Consider the following 17,201-nt stretch of genomic DNA (forward strand, 5'->3'; position numbering starts at 1 on the left):
GGTGATCAGACCTTGCTTGAATGTCTCTGGGCGAGAAATCCACCCCCATCTTGAGAATCACTGGCTTGAACCAGCATCCACAGTTACAGACATTGGAGGGAAACCTCAACATAAGAAAAAATAAAACTAAGTGGGGGAGGAACCTTGAGAAAAGGAATGAGAGGGAAGGGCAAACATGAGCCAGGGGGTAGGGGAAGGACTTAAAGGAAAACAGTATCTTCGGGGAAATGAAAGGACATTGTATTTTTAAATAAAGAATGATATCTATTTTTAAAAACATCTCAGTGCTAATAAGACCCTTGGCTATGAAAATTTTGATTGTAGGAATAAAAAAAATATTGGAAGGTTTTATTGAAGAATTCTGGTATAAAGCAGAACAAAAATATAAAACCAACAGAGAAAAGATAAGAAAATTAGACAATCAAACCAGATGTTGAAGGGCTACTATCCAGAAAGAACAAGAACACAGGCAGAAGTTTCATTTAAAAAAAAAAGATCACCTAAGGAAAATGCCTATAACCAAAAGGACATGACCTTCAAACTAAAAGGACTATCCCTAGCCCATTAAAACTATAGTCACAGAAGATATATCATCATGCAATTTCAGAACTAAGGATAAAGAGAAGATACCAAAAACTTCGAAAAAGCAAGGAAAAGGAGTCACATGGGGGTCCATGTGGCATTCAGAATGATGATTAGAGCAGTCCTCATACCAATTCCCATATGACCTTTCACAGAGGATGTGCTCCCCCAAAACAAGGGGGGGCTAAGAAGGAAGAAGACTGTGGTCCTGGAATCTAGGTTCCAGCCCAGAGGAGAGGTGAAGGAAATGTTCAGGATGGCAGTGAAGGGAGTTCCATGGGAACTCCACATACAGCAGGCCCAGAGAGCTGCTGGCTAGTGGTGCGGGGGACCAGAATTCCAGAAAGGTTGCTGCTGAGAAGACAACAGCAAAGATGCATTACTTCAGGTATCTGACCAAACTGAGTCTCAGAAATTTCAAAACCGTGTGTGTGTGTGTGTGTGTGTGTGTGTGTGTGTGTGTGTGTGTGTGCGCGCGCATGCGCACATGCTTCTGCACACGTGCATATATACGTGTGTGTGTATACACATATATATTTATATGGCTTTGATTTAAAAAAAAAAGTAAGTGCTTTGAATACAGGGGAAGGAGAGATCTCATAAAATCAGTCATAAAATCAGAAATTACTGTCATAAAATCAGAAAATTGGAAAACACAGGATACGTTCAGACAAAAGGGCAGGTATCTTTTTGAACCATGACAGGAGATTGAGAAAGAAGTTGGTTAAATTAGAAGATAAAAAATTATTTTGGTTTTAGAAACCTGAGATCATCTTAGAATGCTTTCAGTTACAAAAAGGATTTAAGTGACCCAATATTTTTTTAAGGTTGTATAGAGGGTAGAGGGATCATCTCTCAGTTGTGAATAATGGTTGATATTTGCTTTTGTCTTTGAACAGTTTTCTGTATTTTCTAAGGTTACAATTAGAAAACAAAGTTATGTTTTGAAACAAACTAAGAAGTGATAAAAGCACCAGTGGAAATAATCATCTATGCATAGGAAATATTTATTTTGTAAATAACCTAAACACATATCCTAAGGACCAGTCTTTTGGGACTGGTATACTTGTATTTTGGAAACAGTAGCTTTCTGTTACTTTAATAAATAGAGATCCTTTTTTGGTTTGTATCTCTTATTCCGTAAATGTGTATAACTCAGTGGCAGTTTGGTAGTTGCGAGAGATTTATCAAGCATGACCTCTGAAATTTAACGTGGCGTGCTTCCATTCAACAGCACCTACTATTTTCCACAAGGTGGGGTGCTAACTTCACACAGTGGGCTGAGGCTGGCTGTAACTTACTGAAACTTCTAAATCTAATGCATTTGCTAACTCTCTTTCACAATTCCCAAGCAATTCTGAGAGAAATACGTTTGTAAATTATATAGTTGCAATTGTGAGATTTCATTTCAGTTTGCAAATTCTGTTAAACTCGTGGTATACATTTTTAGAGTGTGACGAATGTATATAAGCACTTTTCCTCTTTATAGTGGACCTTGACTGCATTCAATTATAGGCATAGATAAAGAATATGTCTAATTTGGTGAAGGCCGTTCTAAATGAGTGAAATATCAAAATAAAATGTTTGTAGTTTTATTGCAAACAGAGATCCTGTTGTGACCATTTCAGTGAATAGATGATTATTTTCAAAACACTGAGTCAGATGTATGCATGGTCCTGAAGTATTTTAAATAGCCTAGTCTCTCAGATTCCTTTCTAAATCTTCATTATCCCATTCTCCATCTCTACAACAAGGGCGGATCAGGTTAAACTTTCTCTGCATCAGATTCTGAATTGTTGGAATCGAAGAAACTATGAATAACATATTGCAGTTGTTTTGACTTTCTGGTAATGTGTCCAGAATGCCTGTGCCTGTTGAATTTGTGAGGGACTCTTACAATATGCAGAGCCAGTAGTGGCATAGAATATGGTGCTGATGTTTCTCTATTTTGAAGCAAATTAGAGACATTCTGATAACCAATGTTTGAATGTAAACATTTACATAAAGCCTAATTTTTTAAATGTATACTTATATTATGATCCCGAGCATACAATAATTTGTTGTCTTTGTTGTCATAAAATCAGGACATGGCCTCTTTCCTTTTGTCCTTCTTTTGTGCCTTTTAGCCATTAGGCACCAGGAAGTAATTATGGAGCTGGTGGTTAGAGTCATGCTAGGTATAACATAATTACAGCCATGCAGCTAGTGAGGCTGACCATTGTGCTTTCAGTTTCAGGATTGACCAAAGGGCAGAGCATGGGCAGGAAGTGAAAGTGATGAGCACAGAGGCATGTCTCCTTGTCCGTCAAGGACACGATAGATGCTCAGTTCGTGGCAGCTGGTGAGGAGATGCCATGAAGTGACCTATGAGTGGAGGAGCCCGGGAGTTCCAGACCGGGCCCTGCTGACACCAGCTCGGCCCTCTCGGGTGAGGTAGCTTCTCCAGACCTCCTTCTCTCACTGTGAAGTAGAGGCCTGAATGAGATCAGGGGATCCTCAGAAAGCCACCGTGATTCCCACAACTGGCTCTCAAGCCTGACTTACGAAAGACAGAAGACAGATGGGGCTGCTGCTCCAGGCCATGCCACTCTAGGACCCTCTGGTGCCTGCCTAGGACCTGCAATTCTGAGCACTGCCTTTTCCTAGATTCCGAGGCTGTCCTGCTCTCTGTACCTGTTAGGTCAACCCATTGTCCCAGTTTTAGGTGCAAATGCATCTGCCCATTTCAACCTAAAAATTATCTGTAGTATCTCCTAACATTGATATATTTTATTCTTAGTGTTTTACTGACTCAAAAATTATGCTCAAAATCAGATCATAATAAATAATGATATGCTTTCAGCCTGCTTCCCCTTTCACCATTCACCCCACCTAAAAACCTGAGTCACCCCAAACTCTCCAGCCTCCTTGAGTCCCTCCCTCCCACCATTGACCCTCTCCATTCCTTCACCTCAGTGCTGCAAATAACCTTTAGGCCTTGGACATCATTCTCCCAATACATTTCAGGGATCTGCTAAATGATTTTCCTTGTCTGGGGGACCTCCACCCCTTCTGCTGGAGTGGTCGGTCCTGAAAGCAGATGTGCTCACATTGCTCTCCTCATCCTCCAGGGGCTTTCCATTACCTTTAGCTTTGTGTACGTGCTCCTCAGCGTGGCTTTGAAGGCCCTGGCTCCCTAGCTCCATTTCCTCCTGCTCTCTGCTATGCTCCTTGTATACCACAGTTTCCCCAAATTTCCCATGATTTCACGTGTCACTGCTCTGAATGTGTCTGGAAGACCCTTTTTCCCTCTCTGCTATGCCTTGTAAATTTCATATCCTGCCAAGAAGTCAGATCAAGTATCTCTTCCATAAAGCCCGATTTAGCTTGTCAAAGTATAGTGCATTGTTTCTCAGTTGGTGCTAACATTACATTTAATAATTATATCCCCTGTTGTATTACACTCTTTGATTGCAGTTGCTAGTTTTTCTCTGTTGCTCTGCCACACTCTACTGAATTCCTTATGAATGTCTTCCTCACCCTTGTGTTTCCAGCCCCCTTCCTGTCACCGGGTAGGTACGTATGTAATGAATGAAATGAAAATCACAACACTGGAATTCAGTGTTCATCTATGAGACTGATATATTTTCTTTTTTAAAAAAGGAAAACAGTCTTACAGTCATTTTATTTATTATTTATTTTAGTGTTTATTTTTTAGAGAGACAGAGAGACAGAGCATGAGTGGGGGAGGGGCAGAAAAAGAGGGAGACACAGAATCTGAAGCAAGTTCCCGGCTCTGAGCTGTCAGCAGAGAGCCCCATGCGGGGTTTGAACTCATGAACCATGAGATCGTGACCTGAGCCAAAGTTGAATGTTTAACCAACTGAGCCACCCAGCTGCCATCCCCCTTTTATTTTTAATTTTTTAAAATACATAGTTTTAGGGGCGCCTGGGTGGCTCAGTTGGTAAGCATCCGACTTTGGCTCAGGTCATGATCTCACAGTTCGTGGGTTCGAGCCCCGCGTCGGGCTCTGTGCTGACAGCTAGCTCGGAGCCTGGAGCCTGTTACAGATTCTGTGTCTCCCTCTCTCTCTGACCCTCCCCTGCTCATGCTGTCTCTCTCTCAGAAATAAAAAACATTAAAAAAATAAAATTCATATTATTTTAAAGCTAAAAGGAAGGGTGTTTAAGTTGCAGGTGACATAAAACTGAACTTGAAACTGGCTTGAACACTAAAGGGAGTTTGTTTACTTACAAAGGGGAAAAATTCAGTCTTATTTGTGATGACTCTTGGTCCAGGTGCCCAGTGATTTCACCAGCGGTAGTCAGTGTCTCTGCCCTGTCTTCTGCAGCGTCCCCTCCGTCAGGCTCGACGCAGTGCTGGCTCCAGCAGCTATGCCCTCCCCTCAGGGTGGCAAAACCCAGTAGTACCTCCTGGCTTCATGTTTTTGCACCAGCCTGTGCAGGGAAGAAGGTCTTTTACAACATGTAGAAGACAGAGAGAGGAGAAACTTCTTTTTCCCAGAAACCCCAGCAGATGTCCTAATTTCTCCAGTCTCATGGTCGTCAGCTGGGTTATAGCCCCGTCTTTCAACCAGTCGTTGTGGCCAGAGATGAAGGCGATTCCCATGTTGCTTAAGCCGTTCCAGGCCTCCTTTTGGTACTAGAGGTTTGGGGAGTGAAGGAGACAGGGGCTGAAATCCCATCAAACCTATGCCTGAGAATGTGAGAGGAGTGAGTTACCCAAAAGAAAATTGGTTATTGTTGGCAAAAGAAGGGGGCAATAAGAGGCTGGGAAGATGACAACTAATATTCATTACAAAGGACATGAAAAGTTTGGGAGTCCAGAGTCCCATAATTGTTTTAAGAACACAGGACTTTTTTTATTTCCCTGCAGTCCTGATCCCCAGGCGAGGAAGGCTTCTCAAGGTGAAGTGAAGAGTGGCTGAAGGCCATGGGGCAAGCAGGGAGCAGCAGCCTTGCTTGACTTTGACGAGTTAGACTTGAGAGCCAGTTATAGAATCATGATGGCTGATCTTGCAGGCCTCCTTGTGAGAGACTGAGGTCTAGAGAAGTTGACTCACCCAAGGTGACAGCTGGTTATCAGCAAGACCCAGGGCCCCTTCATCAGCTACCGTGAAGTGAGCAACTACCAAGTACTTAAAGGACATGCACATGAGAACATTTTTGTGTGTGCAGTAAATTATGGTCATCTTGATTTCAGAATGACAGAACCATCCAACATAGTTTTCTTTTAGTATGTACATCATACTTTGCACTATTAAGCAAACAGTTATGAAAGAAAGCTGAAACCATTTTTGGTTGAATGAAATTTTACCATTTTAGTTTTGTCTTGTTTCTAAGATTCTGCAATAGTATGGCATTCATTAAATAATAAACATATTGTACATTTCAGTGTGTGGTAACAGCAGAGAATGACTTCATAGACCACTTAATCTGCTCTATTGTGGTTTATGATGCCATCTGGATTTCTTGGTGGAATTATTTCCATCTAAATCACTATAAACTTCTATTTAGGTTGTCACAGATCTAAAGCCAGATATGTTTGTGGGTTTTAGCAGTGATGTAATTCTGGAAGATACTTTGAAAGTTACAAGTTGTCATATACTATTAGCATTTAACTCAGTGTTTCATATAATTTCAAACTAGAGACTGAGAAAAAAATCCATTTCTCTATTATTATTATTTTTTTTTTTTTAGTAAGCAGTCTCCCTTTCTTGTCTGTCTTGCCATTCTGCGTTTAGTTAGGCGTCAGTCAGGCATGTGTGGGAAACACTGGGAGGCTCTGTGGGTATACACAGTACCAGCCACATGGCCTCTGCCCCTTCTTAATTAGGACACTTAGAAAGATATGGATGGAAAGGATGTTTCTCTAATATGTGTCTCCTTCTAAGATATGGTGCAGAGAGAGTAAGGGAGAGAGTCTCACTTCTTTGTCTCTTATATTACTGCCAGTTGTGTGAAAGAGACTGGATCATGTTGCAAGATATGCACATGCTGCAGGATATGCACATGAACTTCACAGAAAGAAAGGACTCAAGGGGCGCCTGGGTGGCTCAGTCAGTTATGTGTCTGACTCTGGATTTTGGCTCAGGTCATTATCTAGCAGTTTGTGAGTCTGAGCCCTACTTTGGGCTCTGTGCTTGACAGTGCATGGAGACTGCTTGGGATTTTCTCTCTCTCTCTCTCCCTCTCTCTCTGCCCCGCCCCTGCTCACATTCTCTCTCTGTGTCTCTCAAAATAAATAAACATTAAAAAAAAAAAAAAAGGACTCAAGTAGAATATACTTTCTGTGTAACCCAGTTGGCCACCAGGCAGGAGCAATAGCAAAACAACAGGACTTGCTAAGGTTCAGCAAAAACTCTGAGGATTTCTAAGGCCCTATATTTTTATTCTCTGTGTGTGTGTATATGTGTGTTGTGTGTGTGTGTATGTGTGTGTGTATTTTACCAAAAAGTCTTGGAGACTGGGGAGGGAGACACTGGTAACAGCAGTAGGTGGGGTTGGTGTGCCAAACCTATAGGGCAGAACAGGGTACGAAGGAGAAGGCGGCCACAGGCGGCAGGGAGCTCAGTCCCCACAGAGCCAGGGAAGGAGGCAAGTTCTGTGGGTTGAAGGGTATAGATATACAGGGTAGAAGTAAAAGAAAGTGGGTCAGTTGGGTAGCTGACTATATATAGAAACACCAGAAGGCAGGGAACACAGCTCCATAGGAAGTTGGTTCAGCTCATTATGTATTGGGGAAGGCAGGCTCCTCAGAACTGAGGTAGGTGCAGAGATCAAAAAAGGGCCTTTAGAAGAGTGAGTCAGCAGCATATTTCAGGACACATGAAAGGCCTGTGCTACCACTTGCTGGCAGTGACATCTTGGGAGAATTCAGATTTCTCATCTGTGAAATGGAGAGGTTGGATTCCTGAGATGTTATAAGGTAAAGACTCAGCATCTTCTCCAGCATAGACCACAGACTGGACTTCTAGAAACTATAGTGACAGTCATTTATCTGTTTAGCAAGTGTTGACTGAGCACCCATGACATGTGAAACCCCATTCTGCACACTAGGGTTCCAGCAGTGAGCAGCATGAAATCCTTTCTTCTCATGGAGCTTAAAGATGTTCTGAGGAGAAAGGCAGACACCAAATACACAAGCAAGTTCACTGGAAGTATGAGTAATTGCTGTGAAGATGGTAAAATAAGACTGTGTGGTGGAGGGTGACCGTGTATCAAGGGAGGGGCGAGTGAGGAGCCTGCTTCCTCTGTGAGGAAATAATGTTCAAGAAAGACCTGGATTGATCCAATCTGGGGGGCACAGTAGACCACTCAGAATGAACCGAAAAGGCTCGCAGGAAGGAATGTGTTTGATGCATTCACACAACAGGAAGAAGGCTGGTGTGGTTGGTGAGTGACCAAGGAACCATTAGACGGATAAGGCAGCCGAGGTTACACAGGACCTCGGAGACAGTTGTCAGAAATTTGGATTTTATCCCAAGTGCATTGACAAGCCTTTGGAGGGTTTTAAACAGGAGAATGAAAGGAATGATCTGCTATACATTGTAATCTCTGGTGATTCTGTAGAGAATAAAGTGTAGAGGAGCCAGAGGAGAGTTAGAGATGAGTTGAGAGGCTATTGTAGTCATGGTGAGAGATGGTGAGAGTTTGGACCAGGAATAGCAGGGACATTGGAAGTAAGTAACTAGATAACGGACTGTGTGTAGAGGTTTTGGAAGAAGGAAACGTGGGAGCAGGTGCCCCACCCTCTGTCCCTGCCAACACCGATACATATTTTCATGATCTTCATATATAACCAGGAAATTTATTTATGATAGATTCTGCTGTTCTTTTTTTGATTTCTGGCTTGGGAATGTGGAATAGCATGTTTTGGTGGTGAATATGATAGTTCTTTTGGGTGATTATAGAAAAGCCTGGTGAGTAGAGGAACACTGAAGTATGCATTTCATGGCCCCTGTGGAATAGGTTCAGCGCCAATATAACATCTAACAGTGTCTTTCAAAGGAATAACTTTTCTTGGGTCCAGGAAAGACTGATCTTGCTTGGGTTGCGTGGCCTCTCCTGAACTAAATATTGGGTCTAGGGGTTAGGGGTAGAGGTGGTAAAATGATGGATGAGGCTTCCTTTGTGTCCTGCATTCCATTAGTAAAAGACCTAAAAGAGGGTCAGGGACATTTCCCTCAAGGCAGAGGTACAGACTAACAAAAGCAGTACGTCTGTGAAGATGCCTTCATTTGGATTTCTCCAGATGCCCCAATCCTTGGTAATGTCTGGCCAAAGGTCATAGCCAGGCCTTTATTGTAGCTGTCTGAAACCCTGTCCCATTCTTTTGTCTTCAAAGGAACTTTTATTAAAACCAACATACAAGCCTTCTATTAATAATTTTTCTTGACTTCATTATGTATTTGATTATTTTATATGTAAAGTAATTTTAAAAAAAAGAAGCTCTCAAGATTTTGCCATAGTCTAGCCCTTAGTATTTCCTTTAGGCAATACAGGACATCAAATGCTCCAGCACCAGTTTCTGTGCGTCAAGCATAGTTAATCTGAGAGCCCCATTCTTATCAAGATGGTCCCAGGTTTCCATCCACTTGAATCCACACCTTGTAGAAGGTATAATACAGAAACTATAGGCATAGAATTTTTTAAGCAGTTTTAGGTACAGAATGGGATGCTGTTCATGTCTAGCCTAGCAGGCTCCCTTCCCTTTTATGCTGAGACCTCAAAGTCTCGGGGACACTCATGTCTCATGGATCTGCTTTCTAGATCTCATGGTCTGCCTCAAGACATTTCTTGAGGCCCTTGTGAGTGGTCAGTTTCACAGAGAGCAGTCTAGGCTCTCTACCTAGGACACATTGTTAGGGAAGAGGGCATTAGTCTTTGGTTCATTCTCATTCTCCCTTCTGTTTCCCCAACCCCTTAGAACTTGGTGCCTCCTGGCTCTGGCTCTTAATAAACTCCCAGTGCCCTGCTTTGCTCAGGTTTTTTTCTCTAGTCTCAAAAATTCTATTCAGTTCGATCCATTTACTGAGTGGCCCCTACAAATAAAGCCATAAAGGTGCACTCACTCTGAAATCACCGTCTTTGTGCTTTTTATATCCTCCATCTAAATACACCTCAGCTAGGTGACAAGAAGATTGAATTAATTTCTATTAATGTGCAATAACTAATATTGAATCACTCATTCAATAAATACTGAGCATCAACTGTAAAGCAGGTACTCTTAACAAGCACGGAGACTGCAGTGATTACATTATTCTAATTGGGAAGACAGGAGTAAATACGTAAGTACATAATATGCCAGTAGAGCGAGTGGAGTAATATTAAAACATAGGGGCGCCTGGGTGACTCATTTTTTTAAGCACCCGACTCTTGATTTCAGCTCGGGTCACGATCTCATGGTTCATGAGATAGAGCCCTGTGTTAGGCTCCATGCTGATAGTGGAGCTTGCTTAGGATTTTCTCCCTCTCCTCCTCTCTGCCTTCCCAAAACAACAACCAAAAAAACCCCAAAAAGCAAAAACAAAAACATAGGGCAAGCCTATTGATGATGGAAGGAAGCGTATGTATATATGTGAGGGTGGGGGTCTCTTAGAAAGGTTAGTCGGGGAAGGTGCCTCTAAGGAGAACTTGACCTGCTGTAGTGGGGGAATGCATGGTGAGAGACTTAGATTTAGAGAGAAATCTTTTTGGTAGGATTTCCAATTACCTGAACTTTTTATCAAAAAATGATAATGTAGGAAAGATTTGGATGGGATCTGGAGCTGGAGGGCCTCTTCAGAATAGAGCTGGAGGCCACACAGCAGCACCCTGCGGACTCTCCTGTCCCTGCCAGTCAGGGTCATGGTCCTGATCCCTTGTCTAGCTCCTCATCGCTGCCCTTCCCTGAGTTCGTCATCACCTGACTGTTTTCCTGTTTATCTCACTGACAGAACTTTCAGCTTGGCATTCTTCCCAGCTACCACTTGCACTCTCATTCTTAATGGTAATGCAGTCTCCCGTCACATTGCCTCCCGCTGTTGTGAATAAATTTCCTCCCATGTGACTTGGAAGAACCTACTCATTGTCCTGCCCTGTGGGTTACTATATAGTTTTATCATTTCAACTGGGACACTTTTTTTTTCTTTTATAGTTTATTGTCAAGTTGGTTTCCGTATAACACCCAGTGCTCATCCCCACAAGTGCCCTCCTCCATGCCCATCACCCCTCTTCCCCTCTCCCCACCCCCATCAGCCCTCAGTTTGTTCTCAGCATTCAAGAGTCTCTCATGGTTTGCCTCCCTCCCTCTCCCCCACTATTTCCCCCCTTCTTCTTCCCCATGATCCCCCATTAAGTTCCTCCTAATCCTCCTATACATGCAAACATATGATATTTGTCCTTCTCTGCCTGACTTATTTCACTCAGAATAACACCCTCAAGTTCCATCCACGTTGCTACACGTGGCCAGATTTCATTCTTTCTCATTGCCATGTAGTATTCCATGGTATAGTTAAACCACATCTTCTTGATCCATTCATCAGTTGATGGACACTTAGGGTCTTTCCATGTTTTGGCTATTGTTGAGAGTGCTGCTATGAACATTGGGGTCCATGTGCCCCTATGCATCAGCACTCCTGTATCCCTTGGGTAAATTCCTAGCAGTGCTATTGCTGGGTCCTAGGGGAGTTCTATTGTTAATTTTTTGAGGAACCTCCACGCTGTTTTCCAGAGGGACTGTACCAGCTTACATTCCCACCAACAGTGTAGGAGGGTGCCCGTTTCTCCACATCCTCGCCAGTATCTATAGTCTCCTGATTTGTTCATTTTAGCCACTCTGGCGTCAGGTGGTATCTCTCACCTGGGACACTTATGAGAGCAAAAGGGGCACTGTTAATAATTGTACTGGGACTGTCCCCTGCAAACTGGGTGATTGGCCCCTGTAGGTGTGTGATCACTGGCCCCATTAGCTCCAGCCACAAGTGGAACTGGAACTGGGACTCTGCTCCTCAGCCTAGTGTCTGATCTGGAGGCTGAGATCAAGCTTCTTGCATGTGTGTCTAGAAGCAGAGGCCATCACTCTTTGGTCACTAGCCTTATTTTTCATGCTCAGTCCTGTTTTTCTAGTTTCCATCTTGGAAGTCCCTCAGTCTCCCACCCTAGAATGTCCCATTGCTAGTGTCTGTTCCTCCTCTGAGACTGGACAAGACTTCCTAAACCCATCTTCTCTGCTGCTCAGGCTGCTGCCTGGGACGAGATGTAGACTGTTCTTCTGTGTCCTGGTCTGAGACCACTGTCTTCAGACCCAGACACCCTCGCAAAAGCCCTCCCTACCAGGCCTGTGTGTTTGCCCCTCTGGAGAGCAGATGGTATCTGAGAAGTTGGGCTTCTAGAGCCAGAGTCGCACTGCTTCCAGCTCCTCAAGACACTAAAAATATCCAGAAATATTGTGCCTGTCTTCTTTACAAAGTGATATGCTCACAGCTTTAAGAGATTCAAGGGACATGGTAAAACACCCATACATTTTTTAAGACATTTTTATAGATCATGAGATCAGGCCTCAAAAGTAGCATCCAAAAAAAACCTTTAGAATAAGACCCCACTGGGTTATTTTTGCCAAAATAATAACGATGACATCTTATTGGATTCAAATGTATTTTGCAGTACAAGTTCCACAGTCCCATATCTGAATTCCCAAAAAGTTCTGAAAACTAGGGGGGGAAAATTGAAGTTTGTTGCACCTTTGGCAACAAAACCTGATTTGAATTGGTGTGAGGCTTATAGTCTTTTTCCTACTTAGTGTGAGTATTCATGTTTTGCTGCAGAAATATTAATATGTTTGGTTACTTCCCCAAACTTCCAAGGATACCCCATATTACCTGTTAAAAATACTTCTGACTCAAAAGATTTCTGATAAGGGATTTTGGCTCATAGTACTATTTTGCCAATTATTTGTTTTCCAATTAGTAATCACAAATTAGGCAAGCCCAGATCTCAAAGAAAATACCTCACAAGTTTGTCCCCACTTGGTTATTTACTGCTCCTTGTTTGGTCTATAGTTGGGGAACTATTTTCTAGTTCAACATTTAGTACTTTAATCCTTTAGAAGGGAAAACAATGTTGATTTAATAAATGATGAATAAATAAAAATAGTGAATAATATATTGAACCCAGATCTCTCTTTCTCCACTGGTGTAACATGGAAGGAGGAGGAAATAGTCTTTACAGTCACATGTGAAACAAACTAGTCACATTTGCAGTACATTTTCATTTTGTGAACTAGTGCCTTCCTGGAGCATAGCAGAAGCCTCCAGACACAATTTCATACCTTTTTCTAAACATACAGTCTTAGGACTGGTAATTGTGCGTCTTCCACTAGTTTAGAAAAAGCCTTTTCTATTCTTTTCTCAAGGAGTATATTGTACTTCAAAACCAATAGAGAATGGGGGAAAGAGTGTATTAAATACCTAGTCCTTTACTGTCTGACTTAACCTGTGTGGTAACCAGGCTCCAAGAAGCTCCCAGTGATTCGACCCCTTGTGCAGTCTCTTTCACATGAAATAGGGTTGACCTTTGTAACCAGTAGGACTTTGTGCAAATGACAGAGTGACTTCTGAGGTTAGGTCATAAAAGACATTGTGGTTTCTGCCTTTCCTACTCTTGGATCACTTGCTTTTGGGAAGCTAGCTGCTATGTAATGAGAATACCCAAGTAGCCCTGTGGAAAAGTCCATGTAGCGAAGAAGTATGATCTTCTGCCAAAAACCAGCACTAAATTGCCAGCCATATAGTAAGCCACCTTAGAAGTGGCTCCTCCAGCCGCAGTCAAGCCTTCAGGTGACTGCAGCGCTAGCCAACAACTTGATTTCAATTTCATGAGAGATTCCAAGCCATAATAACCCTGCTAAGCTGCTTCTGGGTTCCTGACCTAGAAAGTTGAGAAACAAAAAATATTCGTTGTTTCAAGCTACTGGGTTTGGGGGTAATCTGTTTCATAGCAAAAGATAACAAGTATACCAAAAACTTTGATTCAAGGAAGAAATGCTCATTTCTCTTACTATGAAGGTAACAATATATGCTTGTTGCAGATTTTAAATGTGGACATATGTGACCAGGAAAATAACAACATCCCATAGTATCACCCTCTTTGCAATTTGTGGTAAATAGTTCGAGATTTTTCCAAGCAGATACTAATATATGTACATCCGTGTATACCAACACATATGTGTTGTGATTTGTTAATACACCCTGGATCCTATTAAACATACTGTCCTGCCACTTACATATTCTTTTTAATAATTTACCAATTTACCTTTGCACATCTTCCATGTAAGCTCATATAAATCTGTCATTTGTTAATTTGTCTTCATATATTTTGTTGTGTGGATTTCTCCATTTCATATTGGAGGATATTTGGGCTGTTTCCAATTTCTACAAATTCAATGCATGAATATCTGTGGGATATATGTCTGGAAACAGAAATGTGGATCAAAAGTAGACACACTTAAAATTCTGATAGATATTTGCAGATTGCCCTCCCAAAAAGCTGTAAGCAAAAGTTGTACCAGGGAATGTAAATGCCTATTTCCCAGCACCCTCAAAAACACTGGGTAACCATGGTCTTTGACAATTGGGTAAGTAAAAAATGATTTATTGCATTCTTTTATGCCTAATTTTTAACTATCTTTTTGTGTTTATTGCCTGTTTGAGTTTCTTTTGTTTGGGATTATCTGCCTATCCTCTTTGCCCATCTTGGTATTAGATTAGATACTAGATATTGGTTTGTAGGAACAATTTGTGTATCAGCATGTTAACCTCTTTGCCTAAAACTTATTTTGTAGAAAATTTATCCCAACTTAGTGTCAAAACTAACTTTAACATTTTTAATCATATTTAGGAACTTTTCTGTCATAACCCAATGATGTGCGTCGTATAAAGCATGGAAAGAGCTTTGTAACTTAATTTAAAAGTAGTTAGAATGAAAATTTTAAATAAAGTATGTCCTGTTTCTATGAGTGTTAACTGTTACTGTGTTTACCTTGGTTATCAATGGCCCAGTTGACTTGGATTTTTACTGTTTCCTTCTAGGCTCCCAAATACTGTATTCACCTCATTCCCAGAAGCCGTGAGGTTCAGCAGTCCTGGCTGTCCACGGTGTTCACCACTTTGTACTCCATGTGGCTCTCCTTTCCCCTCACTCACCGAATCAAGCCAGATTTGGTATGTATGACCATCACTAAGGAGAGGGAAAGTCATTCTCCTGTGGCCCCTTCATTAGTAATGGAACATGGTGTTTTCTTACACAGCTACCCTTTATCAGTATGCCAGATTCTATACTGGACCTTTTACGATCATATGCTAACATTTATCATGCAATGCACTTTGCTGAAAGAGGTGAGAAATTTGTCTTCCCTTTCTATCTGTAACTTGAACTCTAAATTTGCCCTCTTCTCCCCCTCCTCTGTGATAAGCCCTGACAGAGCAGAATCTTCAACTAATTTGTCTTCCTACTCACCTGTGGTTCCCGAGCCAATGTCATGTGCTTATCAGCCAGAGGAGAGCCAATTTTTTATTCCTTTTCAGTACCCTTCTTGTTTTTTGTCAAGACTGTGTTACCAGATATGGAATGCAGTAGGCAAAATGTTACATAACCGAGTTTTTATAGGAGAATAATACAGAAAGTAGAAATCTAAAACTTAATTACTATGCAGTGTTCAAGCTTACTTATATCTTAAGTTCTCTGTGGTCTTTAGGAAGAAGTTCTGTTATTAAATTCTAACTGCATTTTACTAGACCATGGTAGAGCGGTGGATATGTTATCATAGGAGTATACACAGCTCTTACATAACACTTTCATTCCCATTTTAAGATAGAATCCATTCATCAACATAGCCTGAGAGGAAACTCTTCACTTGCCCTCCACAGACACAAGTTCTGGTCCAGTGGATGTTATTCTCATGAGTAGTTGGAACAGAAATGTGTCTAGCTTGACTTTGACTGATCTCTGAGTTTGGTCATTGCCTTTCATCAGCTGGATTGCAGTTCAAGTCCCTTCTTTGGATGAGAATTTTAAAAATCTGAATTTTGTACATGAGTAGTTTAGATTTTTTGTAACAGATACAGTTTACAAACAGTGAGATGCACAGATCTTAAGTGTATAGTCTGAGCGTGTCCCTCTCAAGACACAGAACATCTCTATCCCCCAGAAAACTTTCTCCTGCCTCTTCCCAGTCAGCCCCTGGCCCCCAGCAACCACCTTCTGATTTGTCACCATAGATTACCTTTGCTTATATTTATTTTCAAGTTTTAGACAAAATGAGTTTATTTCATGCTCTCCAGCCACATTTTCAGTGTGTAGAATTTAGATATTTCCCTAAAAAATCATTACTGCCCAGAAGGTGTGTTTATTTCTAAAATTCAAAAGGCAGAATGGAAGGGAGAAAAGGTCTTGACATTTTAAGCAGGAAATCTAGTGTTTATATTTACAAAATCACTAGAGGCATGGCTGCCATCACTGGCAACAGCTAGCTTGAGTGTGGTTTAGGACTCTAAAGGGTTAAGACTCAGAAGGAAGTAGTGACGTGATGGATGATGGCTGTCATAGACACAGAGGAGCTCTGGTGACTGCCTGGCCTGGCATTTGATATCCTTGTAGTGGGAAGAGTAACCCGTGGGGCATTAGGACACTTGGTCCCAGGCCACTTTGGCTTTCATTTCATTTTCGTCAGTTCCCTCCTGGGCCTCATTCTTTACCTTAAAATGAAAGGATATACTAGATATCCTCTCAGTTTCCTTCTGACTTAGTCTAAAATTTTATGAGTGTTATAAATTTGCTTGTAAAAAGTGGAAGGAAGAAAACTATTATGATGTTTCTAAAGGAATAAGAGTGAAAAGGGGTCGGGGGATGTGAAGTACTTATTTCCATTCTTAGCTGAGTTAGAGAAAATCATTTCAAACCTGAGCATTACCCGATCAGCTGTTCTCATACAGTTGGCTTCACAAAATGAATTGGCACTTAATGTATTCCAATACATTTTACAGAAAAAAAGTTTAAGGGTCAAGAGGCTTTTTTTACAACATGGAGATCTCTTTGCATTCATCCTTGACTTTCTTATGACTTTTGTCACAAAGCACTATTCCTTTTTTATTTCTTAAAAAAAAAAAAGGTGAAAGAAAAAGCCACTCTTAGAAGGGATAGCAGCCTCATACCTTAAATCACTGGGGTTGCCTGAACGGCCAGGTACCTTTCTGCTCTACTTTAATTGTGTGCACCTGAGTGTATTGCTCCGTTCAACTGTCTCCATACCTCACTTTGCCATCTATAAAATATAAACACACTTTCCTTGTTGTTCCAGAATGAGTGCTGAATAATAGAACATTTTGATGTGTTTTAAATGGAAATTCCATCTGGAATACAATAGGTAGTGTTTATTGAGCACTTATATATGCCAGATGTGGTAATAAGTGTTTGCATTCATGCCGTATGAGATAGGTGTACTGTTATTCTCATTAATGGCTGAGGAAACTGAGGCAGGAGGTTATGTGGCACCTTTATGTTAAAAATCTGGGTCAAAGGGTATCAGTAGTAGCAAAAATGACATTTCATCAAATGAACTGAGATGTCTGGTCATTTCAGTC

At 41.5% G+C, this 17,201-nt stretch overlaps 1 protein-coding gene across 1 annotated transcript in view; it reads left to right on the top strand.

Moving 5' to 3' along the window:
• The window catches only part of ALG14 (ALG14 UDP-N-acetylglucosaminyltransferase subunit), a 97,260-nt gene that overhangs the window by 22,510 nt on the left and 57,549 nt on the right, over positions 1–17,201 (top strand). Inside the window, exon 3 of the mRNA XM_077746107.1 lies at positions 14,652–14,783. Coding sequence (XP_077602233.1) covers positions 14,652–14,783 — 132 coding nt within the window. The remainder of the gene's footprint in view (positions 1–14,651; positions 14,784–17,201) is intronic.

This window comes from Crocuta crocuta, unplaced genomic scaffold, assembly GCF_008692635.1.
Source record: "Crocuta crocuta isolate KB4526 unplaced genomic scaffold, BGI_CrCroc_1.0 scaffold48, whole genome shotgun sequence".
Taxonomy (NCBI): Eukaryota; Metazoa; Chordata; class Mammalia; order Carnivora; family Hyaenidae; genus Crocuta; species Crocuta crocuta.